This window comes from Bufo gargarizans, chromosome 1 (genome assembly GCF_014858855.1).
Source record: "Bufo gargarizans isolate SCDJY-AF-19 chromosome 1, ASM1485885v1, whole genome shotgun sequence".
Classification (NCBI taxonomy): Eukaryota; Metazoa; Chordata; class Amphibia; order Anura; family Bufonidae; genus Bufo; species Bufo gargarizans.
In genome coordinates this window covers 278,734,359-278,754,332 of record NC_058080.1, presented here as the reverse complement: position 1 = coordinate 278,754,332, position 19,974 = coordinate 278,734,359, and the positions used below count along the sequence as shown (strand labels likewise).

Sequence of the window (19,974 nt, the reverse complement as noted above, 5' to 3'; positions counted from 1 at the left end):
GGTCCCGTAACAGAGGATCTGGCTTCATGTCAGCAGAGAATTAGTCTGCATGTCATAGCAGAGAATGAGGCTTCACGTCACCCAACATTGGAACAGGCCACTGTCACATATTTAGGCCCAGCACCCAGGCAGAGGAGAGAGGTCCCGTAACAGACAATCAGGCTTCACGTCAGCCACCACTGCAACAGTCCATTGGCATAAATTTAGGCCCAGGCACCCAGGCAGAGGAGAGAGGTCCCGTAACAGAGAATCTGTCTTCATGTCAGCAGAGAATCATTCTGCATGTCACAGCAGAGAATCAGGCTTCACGTCACCCAACATTGGAACAGTCCATTGGCATATATTTAGGCCCCGGCACCCAGACAGAGGAGAGGTTCATTCAACTTTGGGTAGCCTCGCAATATAATGGTAAAATGAAAATAAAAATAGGATTGAATGAGGAAGTGCCCTGGAGTCCAATAATATATGGTTAAGGGGAGGTAGTTAATGTCTAATCTGCACAAGGGACGGACAGATCCTGTGGGATCCATGCCTGGTTCATTTTTATGAACGGCAGCTTGTCCACATTGGCTGTAGACAGGCGGCTGCGTTTGTCTGTAATGACGCCCCCTGCCGTGCTGAATACACGTTCAGACAAAACGCTGGCCGCCGGGCAGGCCAGCACCTCCAAGGCATAAAAGGCTAGCTCTGGCCACGTGGACAATTTAGAGACCCAGAAGTTGAATGGGGCCGAACCATCAGTCAGTACGTGGAGTGGTGTGCACATGTACTGTTCCACCATGTTAGTGAAATGTTGCCTCCTGCTAACACGTTGCGTATCAGGTGGTGGTGCAGTTAGCTGTGGCGTGTTGACAAAAGTTTTCCACATCTCTGCCATGCTAACCCTGCCCTCAAAGGAGCTGGCATTGACACAGCTGCCTTGGCGACCTCTTGCTCCTCCTCTGCCTTGGCCTTGGGCTTCCACTTGTTCCACTGTGACATTTGGGAACGCTCTCAGTAGCGCGTCTACCAACGTGCGCTTGTACTCGCGCATCTTCCTATCACGCTCCAGTGCAGGAAGTAAGGTGGGCACATTGTCTTTGTAGCGTGGATCCAGCAGGGTGGCAACCCAGTAGTCCGCACAGGTTAAAATGTGGGCAACTCTGCTGTCGTTGCGCAGGCACTGCAGCATGTAGTCGCTCATGTGTGCCAGGCTGCCCAGGGGTAAGGACAAGCTGTCCTCTGTGGGAGGTGTATCGTCATCGGCCTGCGTTTCCCCCCAGCCACGCACCAGTGATGGGCCCGAGCTGCGTTGGGTGCCACCCCGCTGTGACCATGCTTCATCCTCATCCTCCTCCACCTCCTCCTCATCCTCGTCCTCCTCGTCCTCCAGTAGTGGGCCCTGGCTGGCCACATTTGTACCTGGCCTCTGCTGTTGCCAAAAACCTCCCTCTGAGTCACTTCGAAGAGACTGGCCTGAAAGTGCTAAAAATGACCCCTCTTCCTCCTCCTCCTCCTCCTCCTCCTCCTCCTCCTGGGCCACCTCCTCTTCCATCATCGCCCTAAGTGTTTTCTCAAGGAGACATAGAAGTGGTATTGTAACGCTGATAACGGCGTCATCGCCACTGGCCATGTTGGTGGAGTACTCGAAACAGCGCAACAGGGCACACAGGTCTCGCATGGAGGCCCAGTCATTGGTGGTGAAGTGGTGCTGTTCTGTAGTGCGACTGACCCGTGCGTGCTGCAGCTGAAACTCCACTATGGCCTGCTGCTGCTCGCACAGTCTGTCCAGCATGTGCAAGGTGGAGTTCCACCTGGTGGGCACGTCGCATATGAGGCGGTGAGCGGGAAGGCCGAAGTTACGCTGTAGCGCAGACAGGCGAGCAGCAGCAGGATGTGAACGCCGGAAGCGCGAACAGACGGCCCGCACTTTATGCAGCAGCTCTGACATGTCGGGGTAGTTGTGTATGAACTTCTGCACCACCAAATTCAGCACATGCGCCAAGCAAGGGATGTGCGTCAAATTGGCTAGTCCCAGAGCTGCAACGAGATTTCGCCCATTATCACACACCACCAGGCCGGGCTTGAGGCTCACCGGCAGCAACCACTCGTCGGTCTGTTGTTCTATACCCCGCCACAACTCCTGTGCGGTGTGGGGCCTGTCCCCCAAACATATGAGTTTCAGAATGGCCTGCTGACGTTTACCCCGGGCTGTGCTGAAGTTGGTGGTGAAGGTGTGTGGCTGACTGGATGAGCAGGTGGAAGAAGAGGAGGAGGAAGCCGAGTAGGAGGAGGTGGCAACAGGAGGCAAAGAATGTTGCCCTGTGATCCTTGGCGGCGGAAGGACGTGCGCCAAACAGCTCTCCGCCTGGGGCCCAGCTGCCACTACATTTACCCAGTGTGCAGTTAGGGAGATATAGCGTCCCTGGCCATGCTTACTGGTCCACGTATCTGTGGTTAGGTGGACCTTGCCACAGATGGCGTTGCGCAGTGCACACTTGATTTTATCGGATACTTGGTTGTGCAGGGAAGGCACGGCTCTCTTGGAGAAGTAGTGCCGGCTGGGAACAACATACTGTGGGACAGCAAGCGACATGAGCTGTTTGAAGCTGTCTGTGTCCACCAGCCTAAATGACAGCATTTCATAGGCCAGTAGTTTAGAAATGCTGGCATTCAGGGCCAGGGATCGAGGGTGGCTAGGTGGGAATTTACGCTTTCTCTCAAATGTTTGTGAGATGGAGAGCTGAACGCTGCCGTGTGACATGGTTGAGATGCTTGGTGACGGAGGTGGTGGTGTTGGTGGGACATCCTCTGTCTGCTGGGCGGCAGGTGCCAACGTTCCTCCAGAGGCGGAGGAAGAGGCCGAGGCGGCAGCAGCAGAAGAGGCCGAGGCGGCAGCAGCAGAAGAGGTAGCAGGGGGAGCCTGAGCGACTTCCTTGGTTTTAAGGTGTTTACTCCACTGCAGTTCATGCTTTGCATGCAGGTGCCTGGTCATGCAGGTTGTGCTCAGGTTCAGAACGTTAGTGCCTCGCTTCAGGCTCTGATGGCACAGCGTGCAAACCACTCGGGTCTTGTCGTCAGCACATTGTTTGAAGAAGTGCCATGCCAGGGAACTCCTTGAAGCTGCCTTTGGGGTGCTCGGTCCCAGATGGCGGCGGTCAGTAGCAGGCGGAGTCTCTTGGCGGCGGGTGTTCTGCTTTTGCCAACTGCTCCCTCTTTTGCTACGCTGTTGGCTCGGTCTCACCACTGCCTCTTCCTCCGAACTGTGAAAGTCAGTGGCACGACCTTCATTCCATGTGGGGTCTAGGACCTCATCGTCCCCTGCATCGTCTTCCACCCAGTCTTGATCCCTGACCTCCTGTTCAGTCTGCACACTGCAGAAAGACGCAGCAGTTGGCACCTGTGTTTCGTCATCATCAGAGACATGCTGAGGTGGTATTCCCATGTCCTCATCATCAGGAAACATAAGTGGTTGTGCGTCAGTGCATTCTATGTCTTTCACCGCTGGGGAAGGGCTAGGTGGATGCCCTTGGGAAACCCTGCCAGCGGAGTCTTCAAACAGCATAAGAGACTGCTGCATAACTTGAGGCTGCGACAGTTTCCCTGGTATGCATGGGGGTGATGTGACAGACTGATGGGGTTGGTTTTCAGGCGCCATCTGTGCGCTTTCTGCAGAAGACTGGGTGGGAGATAATGTGAACGTGCTGGATCCACTGTCGGCCACCCAATTGACTAATGCCTGTACCTGCTCAGGCCTTACCATCCTTAGAACGGCATTGGGCCCCACCATATATCGCTGTAAATTCTGGCGGCTACTGGGACCTGAGGTAGTTGGTACACTAGGACGTGTGGATGTGGCAGAACGGCCACGTCCTCTCCCAGCACCAGAGGGTCCACTAACATCACCACGACCATGTCCACGTCCCTTACTAGATGTTTTCCTCATTGTTATGGTTCACCACAACAACAAATATATTATTTGGCCCAATGTATTGTATTCAAATTCAGCGGGATATAAATTTGAGGCCTAGTATTTAGGCGCTGGGTGACAGGTATGGGTTTACTGACAGAATTAGACTTGGAAATGCACAGTAGCGTGTGTGTGAAGTTATTCTGAATGACCCTATGTGCACCTTGAATATTATATACCCTTTTAGGGATAGATTTCAAATAGCTCTGATATAGCAGAAACCACTAAATTATGAAATTGCTAAAACAAAAAATGTGCTTTGACGGACACTAAATAACTTTCCCAGCCACAACAGGACAGCGGTAACGAGAGATTTAGCGGAATATAAATTTGAGGCCTACTATTTAGGCGCTGGGTGACCGGTATGGATTTAGTGACAGAATTAGACTGGGATATGGCCAAAAAATAACCACACTATTGCTGGTTAAATGCACTTGGTGACGGGCGCAGCTTGCCCCTGATTTAGTATATGGCCAAAAAATGAACAGACTATTGCTGGTTAAATGCACTTGGTGTCACAGCTTGACCAACCACACTACTGAGGGTTAAATGCACTTGGTGACAGGTGCAGCTTGCCCCTGATTTTGTATATGGCCAAAAAATAAACAGACTATTGCTGGTTAAATGCACTTGGTGTGACAGCTTCACCCTGATGTAGGCTTTAGCCAAAAAACAACCACACCATTGAGGGTTAAATGCACTTGGTCGCAGCTTGTGCTGGCGCACCACAAGACACAAAATGGCCGCCGATCACCCCAGAAAAATGTGACTGACAAACGGTCTGGGCAGCCTAAAAACAGTGAGCAATTGAGGATCAGCAGCTCAATGATGCACAGCTGCAGATCGATCGATTAATCAAGTCCTTTGGAGGAGTTAATCTGCCTAATCTCGCCCTAATGTCGCAGCCGCAACCTCTCCCTACGCTAATCAGAGCAGAGTGACGGGCGGCGCTATGTGACTCCAGCTTAAATAGAGGCTGGGTCACATGGTGCTCTGGCCAATCACAGCCATGCCAATAGTAGTCATGGCTGTGACGGCCTCTTGGGGCAAGTAGTATGACGCTTGTTGATTGGCTGCTTTGCAGCCTTTCAAAAAGCGCCAAGAAAGCGACGAACACCGAACCCGGACTTTTACGAAAATGTCCGGGTTCGGGTCCGTGTCACGGACACCCCAAAATTCGGTACGAACCCGAACTATACAGTTCGAGTTCGCTCATCCCTACTAACGACGTTTGTAAAATCAGTTTTGAATACCTTGAGGGGTGTAGTTTCTAGAATGGGGTCATTTTTGGGTTGTTTCTATTATGTAAGCCTCACAAAGTGACTTCAGACCTGAACTGGTCCTTAAAAAGTTGTTGTTTTTTAATTTCAGAGAAATTTCAATATTTACTTCTAAACTTCTAAGCCTTGTAACGTCCCCCAAAAATAAAATGTCATTCCCAAAATGATCCTACATGAAGTAGACATATGGGGAATGTAAAGTAAAGTAATAACTATTTTTGTAGGTATTACTATGTATTATAGAAGTAGAGAAATTGAAACTTGGAAATTTGCAAATTGTAAAAAAAATTGGGCAAATTTGGTATTTTTTTATAAATAAAAGTTATTTTTTTTTACTCCGTTTTACCAGTGTCATGAAGTACAATATGTGACGAAAAAACAATCTCAGAATGGCCTGGATAAGTAAAAGCGTTTTTAAAGTTTTCACCACTTAAAATCTATACTAGATTTGCAAAAAATGGCCTGGTCCTTAAGGTGAAATATGGCCGTGTCCTTAAAGGGAACCTGTCACCTGCTTTTACCATTTTAAGCTGGCACCATCGCTATGTTGACTAAAGTACCTTATTTCCAGCAGTCTACTTTTTACTTTATTTTGTTTTGTAGTTTTGATATAAAAGCGCTTTTTATGTTATGCTAATTAGGGTCCAAGGTGCCCAGAGGGGCGTTTTTTTCACTCTCCGGTGCCCAGTGACGCCCCCTGCAGTGCCCAAGAACGCCTCCTGATCATCAAATAACCTCCCACAGCCCGGCAAACGGTTCCGCCCCCTCCCCACGTCATAGTCTACCTTATAGAAATGCCCCATCCTTCTTCCTGTCTGCTGCCAGAAAACTCGCGCAGGCGCAGTACCGCCTGCGCGATCATTAACCTCCTGAGGGCAACAGCCTCAAAAGTCTCACTGGGCATGCGCCGAGCCCAGTGATGTGACCTGAGCGCTGTTGCCCTGAGAACGTTGATGATCGTGCAGGCGGTACTGCGCCTGCGCGAGTTTTCTGGCCGCTGACAGGGAGAAGGACGGGGCATTTCTATAAGGTAGACTATGAAGTAGGGAGGGGGCGGAACCGTTTGCCGGGCTGTGGGAGGTTATTTGATGATCAGGAGGCGTTCTTGGGCACTGCAGGGGGGCGTCACTGGGAACCGGAGAGTGAAAAAAACGCCCCTCTGGGCACCTTGGACCCTAATTAGCATAACATAAAAAGCACTTTTATATCAAAACTACAAAACAAAATAAAGTAAAAAGTAGACTGCTGGAAATAAGGTACTTTAGTCAACATAGCAATGGTGCCAGCTTAAAATGGTAAAAGCAGGTTCCCTTTAACCGCTTGCCGCCACGCTAACGCCGAAAGGCGTCATCGCGGCGGCTCTCCCAGGTCACACTAACGCCAATAGGCGTCATCTCGCGAGACGCGAGATTTCCTGTGAACGCGCGCACACAGGCGCGCGCGCTCACAGGAACGGAAGGTAAGCGAGTGGATCTCCAGCCTGCCAGCGGCGATCGCTCGCTGGCAGGCTGGAGATCCGAATTTTTTAACCCCTAACAGGTATATTAGACGCTGTTTTCATAACAGCGTCTAATATACCTCCTACCTGATCTTCTGGTGGTCCCTTTTGTTAGGATCGACCACCAGAGGACTCAGGTAGGTCAGTACAGTCGCACCAAACACCACACTACACTACACTACACCCCCCCCCGTCACTTATTAACCCCTTATAAACCCCTGATCACCCATGATCACCCCATATAAACTCCCTGATCACCCCCCTGTCATTGATCACCGCCCTGTCATTGATCACCCCCCTGTCAGGCTCCGTTCAGACGTCCGTATGATTTTTACGGATCCACGGATACATGGATCGGATCCGCAAAAAGCATACGGACGTCTGAATGGAGCCTTACAGGGGGGTGGTCAATGACAGGCGGGTGATCACCCATATACAATCCCTGATCACCCCCTGTCATTGATCACCCCCCTGTCATTGATCACTCCCCTGTAAGGCTCCATTCAGACGTCCGCATGTGTTTTGCGGATCCGATCCATGTATCCGTAAAAATCATGCGGACGTCTGAATGGAGCCTGACAGGGGGGTGATCAATGACAGGGGGTGATCAGGGAGTGTATATGGGTGATCACCCCCCTGTAAGGCTCCATTCAGACGTCCGCATGATTTTTACGGATACATGGATCGGATCCGCAAAACACATGCGGACGTCTGAATGGAGCCTTACAGGGGGTGATCAATGACAGGCGGGTGATCACCCATATACACTCCCTGATCACCCCCCTGTCATTGATAACCCCCCTGTAAGGCTCCATTCAGACGTCCGCATGCGTTCTGTGGATCCGATACATGTATCCATGGATCCGTAAAAAATCATGTGGATGTCTGAATGGAGCCTTACAGGGGGGGGTGATCAGTGACAGGGGGGTGATCACCCTGATTACCCTGATCACCCCCTGTCATTGATAACCCCCCTGTAAGGCTCCATTCAGACGTCAGCATGCGTTTTGTGGATCCGATCCATGTATCCATGGATCCGTAAAAAATCATGCGGATGTCTGAATGGAGCCTTACAGGGGGGGTGATCAATGACAGGGGGGTGATCAGGGAGTCTATATGGGTGATCACCCCCCTGTCATTGATCACCCCCCTGTCATTGATCACCCCCCCCCCCCCTGGTAAGGCTCCATTCAGACATTTTTTTTGGCACAAGTTAGCGGAAATTTTTTGTTTGTTTTTGTTTTTGTTTTTTCTTACTAAGTCTCATATTCTACTAACTTGTGTCAAAAAATAAAATCTCACATGAACTCACCATACCCCTCACGGAATCCAAATGCGTAAACATTTTTAGACATTTATATTCCAGACTTCTTCTCACGCTTTAGGGCCCCTAAAAAGCCAGGGCAGTATAAATACCCCACATGTGACCCCATTTTGGAAAGAAGACACCCCAAGGTATTCCGTGAGGGGCATATTGAGTCCATGAAAGATTGAAATTTTTGTCCTAAGTTAGCGGAAAGTGAGACTTTGTGAGAAAAAAAACAAAAAAAAATCAATATCCGCTAACTTATGCAAAAAAAAAAATAAATTCTAGGAACTCGCCATGCCCCTCACGGAATACCTTGGGGTGTCTTCTTTCCAAAGTGGGGTCACATGTGGGGTATTTATACTGCCCTGGCTTTTTAGGGGCCCGAAAGTGTGAGAAGAAGTCTGGGATCCAAATGTCTAAAAATGCCCTCCTAAAAGGAATTTGGGCCCCTTTGCGCATCTAGGCTGCAAAAAAGTGTCACACATCTGGTATCGCCGTACTCAGGAGAAGTTGGGCAATGTGTTTTGGGGTGTCATTTTACATATACCCATGCTGGGTGAGAAAAATATCTTGGTCAAATGCCAACTTTGTATAAAAAAATGGGAAAAGTTGTCTTTTGCCAAGATATTTCTCTCACCCAGCATGGGTATATGTAAAATGACACCCCAAAACACATTGCCCAACTTCTCCTGAGTACGGCGATACCAGATGTGTCACACTTTTTTGCTGCCAAGGTGGGCAAAGGGGCACATATTCCAAAGTGCACCTTTCGGGTTTCGCAGGCCATTTTTTACACATTTTGATTGCAAGGTACTTCTCACACATTTGGGCCCCTAAATTGCCAGGGCAGTATAACTATGCCACAAGTGACCCCATTTTGGAAAGAAGACACCCCAAGGTATTCCGTGAGGGGCACGGCGAGTTCCTAGAATTTTTTATTTTTTGTCACAAGTTAGCGGAAAATTATGATTTTTCTTTTTTTTTCTTTTTTCCTTACAAAGTCTCATATTCCACTAACTTGCGACAAAAAATAAAAAATTCTAGGAACTCGCCATGCCCCTCATGGAATACCTTGGGGTGTCTTCTTTCCAAAATGGGGTCACTTGTGGCGTAGTTATACTGCCCTGGCAATTTAGGGGCCCAAATGTGTGAGAAGAACTTTGCAATCAAAATGTGTAAAAAATGCCCTGCAAAATCCGAAAGGTGCACTTTGGAATATGTGCCCCTTTGCCCACCTTGGCAGCAAAAAAGTGTGACACATCTGGTATCGCCGTACTCAGGAGAAGTTGGGGAATGTGTTTTGGGGTGTCATTTTACATATACCCATGCTGGGTGAGAAAAATATCTTGGTCAAATGCCAACTTTGTATAAAAAAATGGGAAAAGTTGTCTTTTGCCAAGATATTTCTCTCACCCAGCATGGGTATATGTAAAATGACACCCCAAAACACATTCCCCAACTTCTCCTGAGTACGGCGATACCAGATGTGTCACACTTTTTTGATGCCAAGGTGGGCAAAGGGGCACATATTCCAAAGTGCACCTTTCGGATTTCACCGGTCATTTTTTTACAGATTTTGATTGCAAAGTTCTTCTCACACATTTGGGCCCCTAAATTGCCAGGGCAGTATAACTACGCCACAAGTGACCCCATTTTGGAAAGAAGACACCCCAAGGTATTCCGTGAGGGGCACGGCGAGTTCCTAGAATTTTTTATTTTTTGTCGCAAGTTAGTGGAATATGAGACTTTGTAAGGAAAAAAGAGAAAAAAAAAAAATCATCATTTTCCGCTAACTTGTGACAAAAAATAAAAAATTCTAGGAACTCGCCATGCCCCTCACGGAATACCTTGGGGTGTCTTCTTTCCAAAATGGGGTCACTTGTGGCGTAGTTATACTGCCCTGGCAATTTAGGGGCCCAAATGTGTGAGAAGTACCTTGCAATCAAAATGTGTAAAAAATGGCCTGCAAAATCTGAAAGGTGCACTTTGGAATATGTGCCCCTTTGCCCACCTTGGCAGTAAAAAAGTGTGACACATCTGGTATCGCCGCACTCAGGAGAAGTTGGGGAATGTGTTTTGGGGTGTCATTTTACATATACCCATGCTGGGTGAGAAAAATATCTTGGCAAAAGACAACTTTTCCCATTTTTTTATACAAAGTTGGCATTTGACCAAGATATTTTTCTCACCCAGCATGGGTATATGTAAAATGACACCCCAAAACACATTCCCCAACTTCTCCTGAGTACGGCGATACCAGATGTGTCATACTTTTTTGCTGCCAAGGTGGGCAAAGGGGCACATATTCCAAAGTGCACCTTTTGGATTTCACCGGTAATTTTTTACACATTTTGATTGCAAAGTTCTTCTCACACATTTGGGCCCCTAAATTGCCAGGGCAGTATAACTACGCCACAAGTGACCCCATTTTGGAAAGAAGACACCCCAAGGTATTCTGTGAGGGGCATGGCAAGTTTTTAGAATTTTTTATTTTTTGTCGCAAGTTAGTGGAATATGAGACTTTGTAAGAAAAAATAAAAAAAATAAAATCATCATCATTTTCCGCTAACTTGTGACAAAAAATAAAAAGTTCTATGAACTCACTATGCCCCTCACGGAATACCTTAGGGTGTCTACTTTCCGAAATGGGGTCATTTGTGGGGGTTTTCTACTGTTTGGGCATTGTAGAACCTCAGGAATCATGACAGGTGCTCAGAAAGTCAGAGCTGTTTCAAAAAGCGGAAATTCACATTTTTGTACCATAGTTTGTAAATGCTATAACTTTTACCCAAACCATTTTTTTTTTTTGCCCAAACATTTTTTTTTTATCAAAGACATGTAGAACAATAAATTTGGCAAAAAATGTATATATGGATGTCGTTTTTTTGCAAAATTTTACAGCTGAAAGTGAAAAATGTCATTTTTTTGCAAAAAAATCGTTAAATTTCGATTAATAACAAAAAAAGTAAAAATGTCAGCGGCAATGAAATACCACCAAATGAAAGCTCCATTAGTGAGAAGAAAAGGAGGTAAAATTCATTTGGGTGGTAAGTTGCATGACCGAGCAATAAACCGCTAAAGTTGTGGAGTGCCGATTTGTAAAAAAGGGCCTGGTCACTAGGGGGGTATAAACCTGTGGTCCTTAAGTGGTTAAGGGGTTAAGGACAGATTTTTGGTGGATAGCCACACCTTCTCACCGACCTCAAAATTAGCTCCCTTAGTGCGTTTCCTGATAGCTTGCTTTTTCTGAACCTCCTGGGCTTTCTCCAGGTTCGACTGAACCTGGGCCCAGACTGTGCACAGTTCTGAAGTAACCACATCCGCCTCAGGGTTAGGCGAAGCCATGGAAAAACAAGAACCAAAATGAGGATGAAACCCTAAATTGCAGTAAAATGGAGATACCCCAGTGGATGAGTCTAGGGATGAAAGGTCGATGAAAAGGACAATACAATTCTGCATCTCTGGCAAAAGGCTTTCCAGAATCTTGAAACGAATTGGACACCCCTGTCAGAGACAATATTCTCAGTAATTCCATGACACTAAACAATGTGATCGATAAACAAGGAAGCCAAAGTCTTGGCACTAGGGAGTTTACTTAGAGGAACAAAATGTACCATTTTGCTGAATCTGTCTACCATTATCCAGATCACTGACTTTCCTTCGGAGGGTGGCAAGTCAGGGATGAAATCCATAGAGATGTGTGACCAAGATCTACTCGGGATAGGTAGTGGTAGCAGCTCACCCGCAGGACAGGTTCTAGGAGTTTTGGACCTTGCACATATCTCGCAGGCAGACACATACGAACTGATGTCCTTAAATAATGTTGGCCACCAGAAGGTTCTAGATACCAATTCCTTAGTGGCTTCAACACCAGGAAGACCACAGAGCACAGAATCATTGCACTCACCCAGAAGTCGGAGACGGAAATGGATAGGAACAAATAACTTATCTGCGGGTGTTCGTGCAGGAGCGAGATGTTGTGCAGATTTATTCTCTGAAGAGAGGTCAGCAGACACCAATGCTATCATGATGTTAGCTGCTAAGATAGGTTCAGGAGGCATGTCAGGAGGTTGGAAGGAACAAAAACTTCGAGGTAAGGCATCAGCCTTAACATTCTTACTTCCTGGTCTGAAAGTGATAGAGAGGTTAAACCTAGTAAAGAACAAAGCCCACCTGGCTTGTCTAGGATTGAGACGTTTAGCGTACTCAAGGAACAATAGATTTTTATGATCAGTGAGAACCGTGACACAGTGTTTGGCCCCCTCCAAAAAGTGTCTCCACTCCTTAAATGCCCACTTAATGGCCAGTAATTCACGATTCCCAATGTCATAATTCCTCTCCGAAGAAGAAAATTTACGGGAAAAAAAAGCACAAGGTCTTAGATTGGTCAGCTTAGGCGATCCTTGAGAAAGAACTGCCCCCACTCCATCTTCAAAAGCATCAACTTCAACCACAAAAGGTCTCTCCTGATCCGGCTGAATCAAGATTGGGGCATCTTGGAAGCACTTCTTAAGGGTTTCAAAGGCTTCAATGGCCTCAGTTGGCCAATTAACAAGATCTGCCCCCTTCTTGGTTTAGTCGGTTAGCGGCTTGGCAATAACATAATAGTTAGAGGACCCCAAAAAACGCTGTAATGCCTTTAGGGAAGATGGTCTCACCCACTCCAGGATATCCTGCACCTTCCCCGGATCCATCTTAAATGAGTGAGGGAGTAAGAACATAACTCAGATACAATATCTCTTGTACCCCAAACACACATATTTCTAACTTGGCGGATAGCTTATTTTCTCTGAGAACTTCGAGCACAAGTTTAAGATGGGACATATGGGAATCCCAATCGGCAGAGAAAATAAGGATGTCATCCAGATAAATAATCATAAACCTGCAGATAAATTCCCTGAAGATGTAACATAGTAACATAGTACATAAGGCCGAAAAAAGCCCTCCGTCCATCCAGTTCGACCTGTCATCCTGCAAGTTGATCCAGAGGAAGGCAAAAAAACCCTGTGAGGTAGAAGCCAATTTTCCTCACTTTAGGGGAATAAAAATTCCTTCCCGACTCCAATCAGGCATCAGAATAACTCCCTGGATCAACGATCTCTCTCTAGTAGCTATAGCCTGTAATATTATTACGCTCCAGAAATACATCCAGGCCCCTCCTGAATTCCTGTATTGTACTCACCATCACCATCTCCTCAGGCAGAGAGTCCCATAGTCTCACTGCTCTTACCATAAAGAATCCTCTGCTATGTTTGTGTACAAACCTTCTTTCCTCCAGACGCAGAGGATGTCCTCTCGTCACAGTCCTGGGGATAAATAGATGATGGGAGTGATCTCTGTACTGACCCCTGATATATTTATACATAGTAATTAGATCTCCTCTCAGTCGTCTTTTTTCTAAAGTGAATAACCCTAATTTTGATAATCTTTCAGGGTACTGTAGTTGCCCCATTCCAGTTATTACTTTAGTTGCCCTCCTCTGGACCCTCTCCAGCTCTGCTATGTCTGCTTTGTTCACAGGAGCCCAGAACTGTACAGAGTCCTTCATGTGTGGTCTGACTAGCGATTTGTAAAGTGGTAGGACTATGTTCTTATCACGGGAATCTATGCCCCTTTTGATGCAAACCATTATCTTATTGGCCTTGGCAGCAGCTGCCTGACACTGGTTTTTGCAGCTTAGTTTGCTGTTTATTAAAATTCCTAAATCCTTTTCCATGTCAGTGTTACCGAGTGTTTTACCATTTAATAAGTACGGGTGACTTGCATTATTCCTTCCCATGTGCATAACTTTACATTTATCAGTGTTAAACCCCATCTGCCACTTATCTGCCAAAGCCTCCAATCTATCCAGATCGCTCTGTAGTAGTATGCTGTCCTCTGTAGTATATACACAGTATACTGTCCTCTGTAGTATATATACAGCATACTGTCCTCTGTAGTATATATATATATACAGTATACTGTCCTCTGTAGTATATATACAGTATGCTGTCCTCTGTAGTATATATATACAGTACACTGTCCTCTGTAGTATATATATACAGTACACTGTCCTCTGTAGTATATATACAGTATACTGTCCTCTGTAGTATATATACAGTATACTGTCCTCTGTAGTATATATATATATACAGTATACTGTCCTCTGTAGTATATATATACAGTATACTGTCCTCTGTAGTGTATATATACAGTATACTGTCCTCTGTAGTATATATACAGTATACTGTCCTCTGTTGTATATATACAGTATACTGTCCTCTGTAGTATATATACACAGTATACTGTCCTCTGTAGTATATATATATATACAGTATACTGTCCTCTGTAGTATATATATACAGTATACTGTCCTCTGTAGTGTATATATACAGTATACTGTCCTCTGTAGTATATATACAGTATACTGTCCTCTGTTGTATATATACAGTATACTGTCCTCTGTAGTATATATACAGTATACTGTCCTCTGTAGTATATATACAGTATACTGTCCTCTTCAGTGTTAATTACTTTACACAGTTTAGTGTCATCTGCGAAAATTGATACTTTACTATGCAAGCCTTCTACAAGATCATTAATAAATATATTGAAGAGAATAGGGCCCAATACTGACCCCTGAGGTACCCCACTAGTGACAGTGACCCAATCTGAGTATTTACCATTAATACCCACCCTCTGTTTTCTATCACTGAGCCAGTTACTTACCCACTTACAGACGTTTTCTCCCAGTCTGAGCATTCTCATTTTATATACTAACCTTCTATGTGGTACAGTGTCAGATGCTTTGGAGAAGTCCAGATATACGACATCCATTGATTCGCCGCTGTCAAGTCTAGAACTTACCTCCTCATAGAAACGGATTACATTAGTCTGACATGACCGATCCCTCACGAAGCCGTGCTGATATGGCGTTATTTGCTTATTTCCGTTAAGATGCTCTAACATAGCATCTCTCAGAAAAATGTCATTCATAAAATTCTGAAAAACTGCTGGAGCATTACTGAGTCCGAATGGCATTGCCAGGTACTCAAAATGTCCCTCCGGAGTATTGAAGGCAGTTTTCCACTCGTCTCCCTCCTTGATACAAATCAGGTTATATGCCCCTCCTAAATCAAGTTTAGAGAACCACGATGCTCCCAGAACCTGATTGAACAAGTCAGGAATCAAAGGGAGGGAATATTGATTTTTAACGATGATCTTGTTCAATTGTCTGTAATCAATACAGGGTCTGAGACCACCGTCCTTTAACAAAAAAGAAACCAGCCCCCATAGGAGGAGTAGATAGCCTGATATGGCCCTTACTTAGGCTCTCTTTAATATAATCTTTCATGGCACCACGTTCCGGCCCAGACAAGTAAAAAATCCGACCCTTGGGAAACCTGGATCCCGGCACCAACTCAATAGCACAATCGTAAGACCTATGGGGTGTAAGTTCCTCGACCTCGGAGGTAGAAAAACATTGCGGAAGTCTTCAATATATGGAGTAATGGCCCTAGGGCTAGAAGCAACCCCCGCTACCACTATGGATACACAAGAGGAACAGTTAGGACCCAATCTTTCTAATCCCCCCATAGCCTAATTGATGGTTGGGTTGTTAACTTGGAGCCACGGCATTCCTAAGACCACTTCAATGGGCAAATTCTCCAGTATGAATAGGGAGCATTTCTCAGTATGACACACTCCCACGGACAAGGTTATCTCTGGGGTGCAATATCTGACCCCCCGCAAAGGAGTAGAGTCAATGGCTACAAGACTTATAAGAGTGGACAAGGTTAACACCGGTATTCCCACTTGTAGGGCGAACCCTAGATCTAGAAAGCTAGCGGCAGAACCGGAATCAATAAAAGCATTACCTGAACCCTTATTTGGCCCCAAAACAACAGCAATGGGAACCAGCAACTTTTTTCTTACCACCACAGGAAGTACCTTGCCTTTGGATCCCTCAGGAATGAATGAGCTTTCGATGGGAGGGATCTTAGGACATTGACGGACCCAATGATCAGTGCCACCACAGTAGAAACAGGTACCTTGTTGTCACCGTTGTTCCCTTCTGGTCATACCTAATTCCATAGGTTCTTTAGTCGGCACTTCCACCCTGAGTCCCACTGGAATGGATTCAGGGTTAGGGACAGTCTGTGAAAGAAAGAAATGGTCCCGCTGTCTCTCCCTAACACGTCTGTCCAATCTAATAGCCAGGGTCATAGTGTCCTCTAAGGACTCGGGACAGGGATAACATACCAGCATATCTCTAAGTTTTTTAGAGAGTCCGGACCTGAACTGGCTTTTGAGCGCTGGTTCATTCCAGCCAGAAGGAATGCACATTTACAAAACTGAGTGCAGTAATGCTCTACCGGCCGATCACCCTGGACTAGGGCCTTAAGCTGGGACTCAGCTACGGATGCTCTGTCAGGTTCATGATAAAGGACTCCCAGGGCCTGAAAAAATGCATCAACCGACCTAAGACACAGAGTCGGGAGGCAAAGAAAACGCCCACTCTTGAGGGTCCCCTTGTAAGAGAGAAATAACAGTTCCCACCCTTTGCTGATCGGACCCTGACGAAATGGGCCGCAGGCGGAAGTATAATTTACAACCCTCCTTGAAGGTCAAAAAACACTTGCGGTCCCCAGAAAATATATCAGGCAGTTTGACATGGGGTTCTGCCTGAAGTACAGGTAGATCAGAAGTAGGGAGAGATTGAGCTGATTCTTGGAGTTGTAATCTCTCCTTCAAATCCTGCACAATCTGCGCCAGGTTCTGGACATGGTCAGTAAGGCTCTGCAGGGGGTCCATAGGGAGATAAGGCCTGCGATTCTGTCATGCAGTAGGGAGTGGGGAAGAGGAAGTGCACCCACTAGCTGCCACCCACGCCTCTGTCCCTGTCTACTTACACTACCCGTCCTAGGCGACGGGGCATAACTGGGTGACGGTCCCTAACCTCTATAAGTGCAGAGAGGCAGAGAAGACAGAGACAGAATATAGCCAGGCAGAGGCAGTAGGAGGGAACCCTGCAGATGGATCCGAAGTCACGGAAAGTGTCAGGAGCAATACTGAAATGCCAGAGATCAACACTAACGTAGGCGAGTAGGGGTAACAAGGATGGTAACCAACACGCCTAGGGTCTAACCAGAATGTCACGTCAGTACACAAGGAACAGCAAGGACGGGTCAGAGTACAAGCCGAGGGTCAAACCTGGAGGTAACGTACACAAGGAATAGCCAAGACGGGTCAGAGTACAAGCCAAGGGTCAAACCTGGAGGTCACGTCAGTACACAAGGGCAGGCGAGGTCGGGTCAGGAACAGAAGCCAAGGGTCAAAATCCAGAGTATCAGAAGCACTGAGTAGTAGCAGTAAGCACAGGACCTGTGGCCAGCAGGCTGCCTGTATAAATAGTGAAAGGCTAAGGTCATGTGACATGGCCAGCGTCATATGACCCACTCAGACACAGAAGCCGAGCACCGAGTGGCCAGCTCGGTGCTAAGCCTGATACTGTTGCCAGGGGAACTAAGGACGCCGACCGCACAGACAGCAGGCCCCCTGTTACCTGGGAGATGAGCTTCATTCTCAGTTGTGGATTGCTGGTGCTTCCATAGCCCCTTTAAAGTTAAGTCTTTCCTTTCTCTTTTTGTATTTTGTTTGGGATCTGTGTGTTGCGTTTCCCTATTGTTTTTATTAGGCCTGTAGGAGACTCCTGTTCGTCCTTCATTTTAGAGGAACAGCCAGTCTCGTCCCTGCCAATAGTACCAGGGTCCTATCGGGCTAGATAGGACTTTAGGTATTCCTGTGTATGAACACACCTACCTCTGGGGTCTGTTCATGCTGGTAGTCAGTCAGGATTTTGGTTAGGGTTTTCACTAGGAGGTCTCCATCTTCCTTCCCTAGTTCTTAGGCCTGATTCCCCGTTTCCCCCATTCCTCCTATGCTCGGGTGGTGTTTCCCTCCCACACCAAAGTGTGACAGTCAGGCAGTCTGATTTTGGTGGTAAACAAGTCTGAGTTTCATTTCCCTCCAAAACATGGTCTTCTTTAAACCCTATGGCAGCTGTGAAAAATTACCAGCTTCTCAATGAAAGCCCTAATGGTCTCTCAGTATTCATTAACCCTTTCCACAGAGCCATGTAAATACATTGATAATGAACAGGATATATATCACAACATATAAAATGCAAGTAAACAGTATTAAAGAGTATAAGTTAACCCTTTCAAGAGAAATAAAGTAAGAAGTTTTAAATTTGCCTATAGGATATAGGCAAATGTCCACAAATGTCCAAATGTCAAAGTACTCCCTGCTCCAGGGCACTACACAAGACGTACAGACACGAGATCATGACTGGCAAGACGTATAGACATGAGACCATGACCGGTAACACGTACAGACATGAGACCATGACCGGTAACACGTACAGACATGAGACCATGACTGGTAAGACGTACAGACATGAGATCATGACCGGTAAGACGTACAGACATGAGACCATGACCGGTAAGATATACAGACATGAGACCATGACCGGTAAGACGTACAGACATGAGACCATGACCGGTAAGACGTACAGACATGAGACCATGACCGGTAAGACGTACAGACATGAGACCATGGCCGGTAACACGTACAGACATAAGACCATGACCGGTAAGACGTACAGACATAAGACCATGACCGGTAAGATATACAGACATGAGACCATGACCGGTAAGACGTACAGACATGAGACCATGACCGGTAAAACGTACAGACATGAGACCATGACCGGTAAGACGTACAGACACCAGACCATGACCGGTAAGACGTACAGACATGAGACCATGACCGTTTGCTGGGATATGGGGGGGGGGATTTTGTGTTCTCACCTCGTCCCTCCATTCCTGGAGACAGGGGAAGGCTCCCCGACCTCTGAGCCCCTCCATCACCTCCTGCACGGCCCGCGTCCGCTCATGGGGGGTGCGCAGCCGCTCACTCAGCTCCAGCCGGGCCCCGGAGTCCTCTTTATATAATGTGAAAATGTCAGAACTCTGCAGGAGAACCTGCGCCACTGGCTGCGTCACCCAGCCGACCCGCTGTCCCTGGACGCAGAATGGGAGACAACCTGCAGAAGAAGAAAAATCTTACAAATAATGCAGGGGGAGTGACATGTAGTGTACACACGACACCCTACCTGCATGCTGCATGTTGTTCATTTTCAGCAGCAGATCCAGGACCCGCTCAGACCACACGGCTAACGCCATAGATATACAGGACGTAACACAGTCCACTCCAACTGTAGTCTGCTCCACAGGCGGTAACACAGTCCACTCCAACTGTAGTCTGCTCCACAGGAGGTAACACAGTCCACGCCAACTGTAGTCTGCTCCACAGGAGGTAACACAGTCCACTCCAACTGTAGTCTGCTCCACAGGAGGTAACACAGTCCACTCCAACTGCAGCCTGCTCCACAGGAGGTAACACAGTCCACTCCAACTGTACTCTGCTCCACAGGAGGTGACACAGTCCACTCCAACTGTAGTCTGCTCCACAGGAGGTAACACAGTCCACTCTAACTGTAGCCACTCCACAGGAGGTAACACAGTCCACTCCAACTGTAGTCTGCTCCACAGGAGGTAACACAGTCCACTCCAACTGTAGCCGCTCCACAGGAGGTACCACAGTCCACTCCAACTGTAGTCTGCTCCACAGGAGGTAACACAGTCCACTCCAACTGTAGCCGCTCCACAGGAGGTAACACAGTCCACTCCAACTGTAGCCGCTCCACAGGAGGTAACACAGTCCACTCCAACTGTAGCCGCTCCACAGGAGGTAACACAGTCCACTCCAACTGTAGCCGCTCAGCAGGAGGTAACACAGTCCACTCCAAATGCAGAGCTGACAATACACAAGACTACGGAGTCCACCTCCTGCAAACCTACCAGGAAAGTAAAAACACACAGTCTGCTGTTCCTGA

The 19,974-nt window shown here is 47.0% G+C and overlaps 1 protein-coding gene across 1 annotated transcript in view; it reads right to left on the bottom strand.

Moving 5' to 3' along the window:
* LOC122945127 (nudix hydrolase 24, chloroplastic-like) overlaps positions 1–19,478 on the bottom strand; it is a 39,307-nt gene extending 19,829 nt beyond the window's left edge. The window contains exons 1-2 of the mRNA XM_044304019.1: positions 19,192–19,478; positions 18,887–19,122 (exon numbers count right to left, since the gene is read on the bottom strand). Of these exons, the coding sequence (XP_044159954.1) occupies positions 18,887–19,122; positions 19,192–19,261 (306 nt within the window). The 5' untranslated portion in view covers positions 19,262–19,478. The remainder of the gene's footprint in view (positions 1–18,886; positions 19,123–19,191) is intronic.
* Between the last annotated feature and the right edge of the window lie 496 nt (positions 19,479–19,974).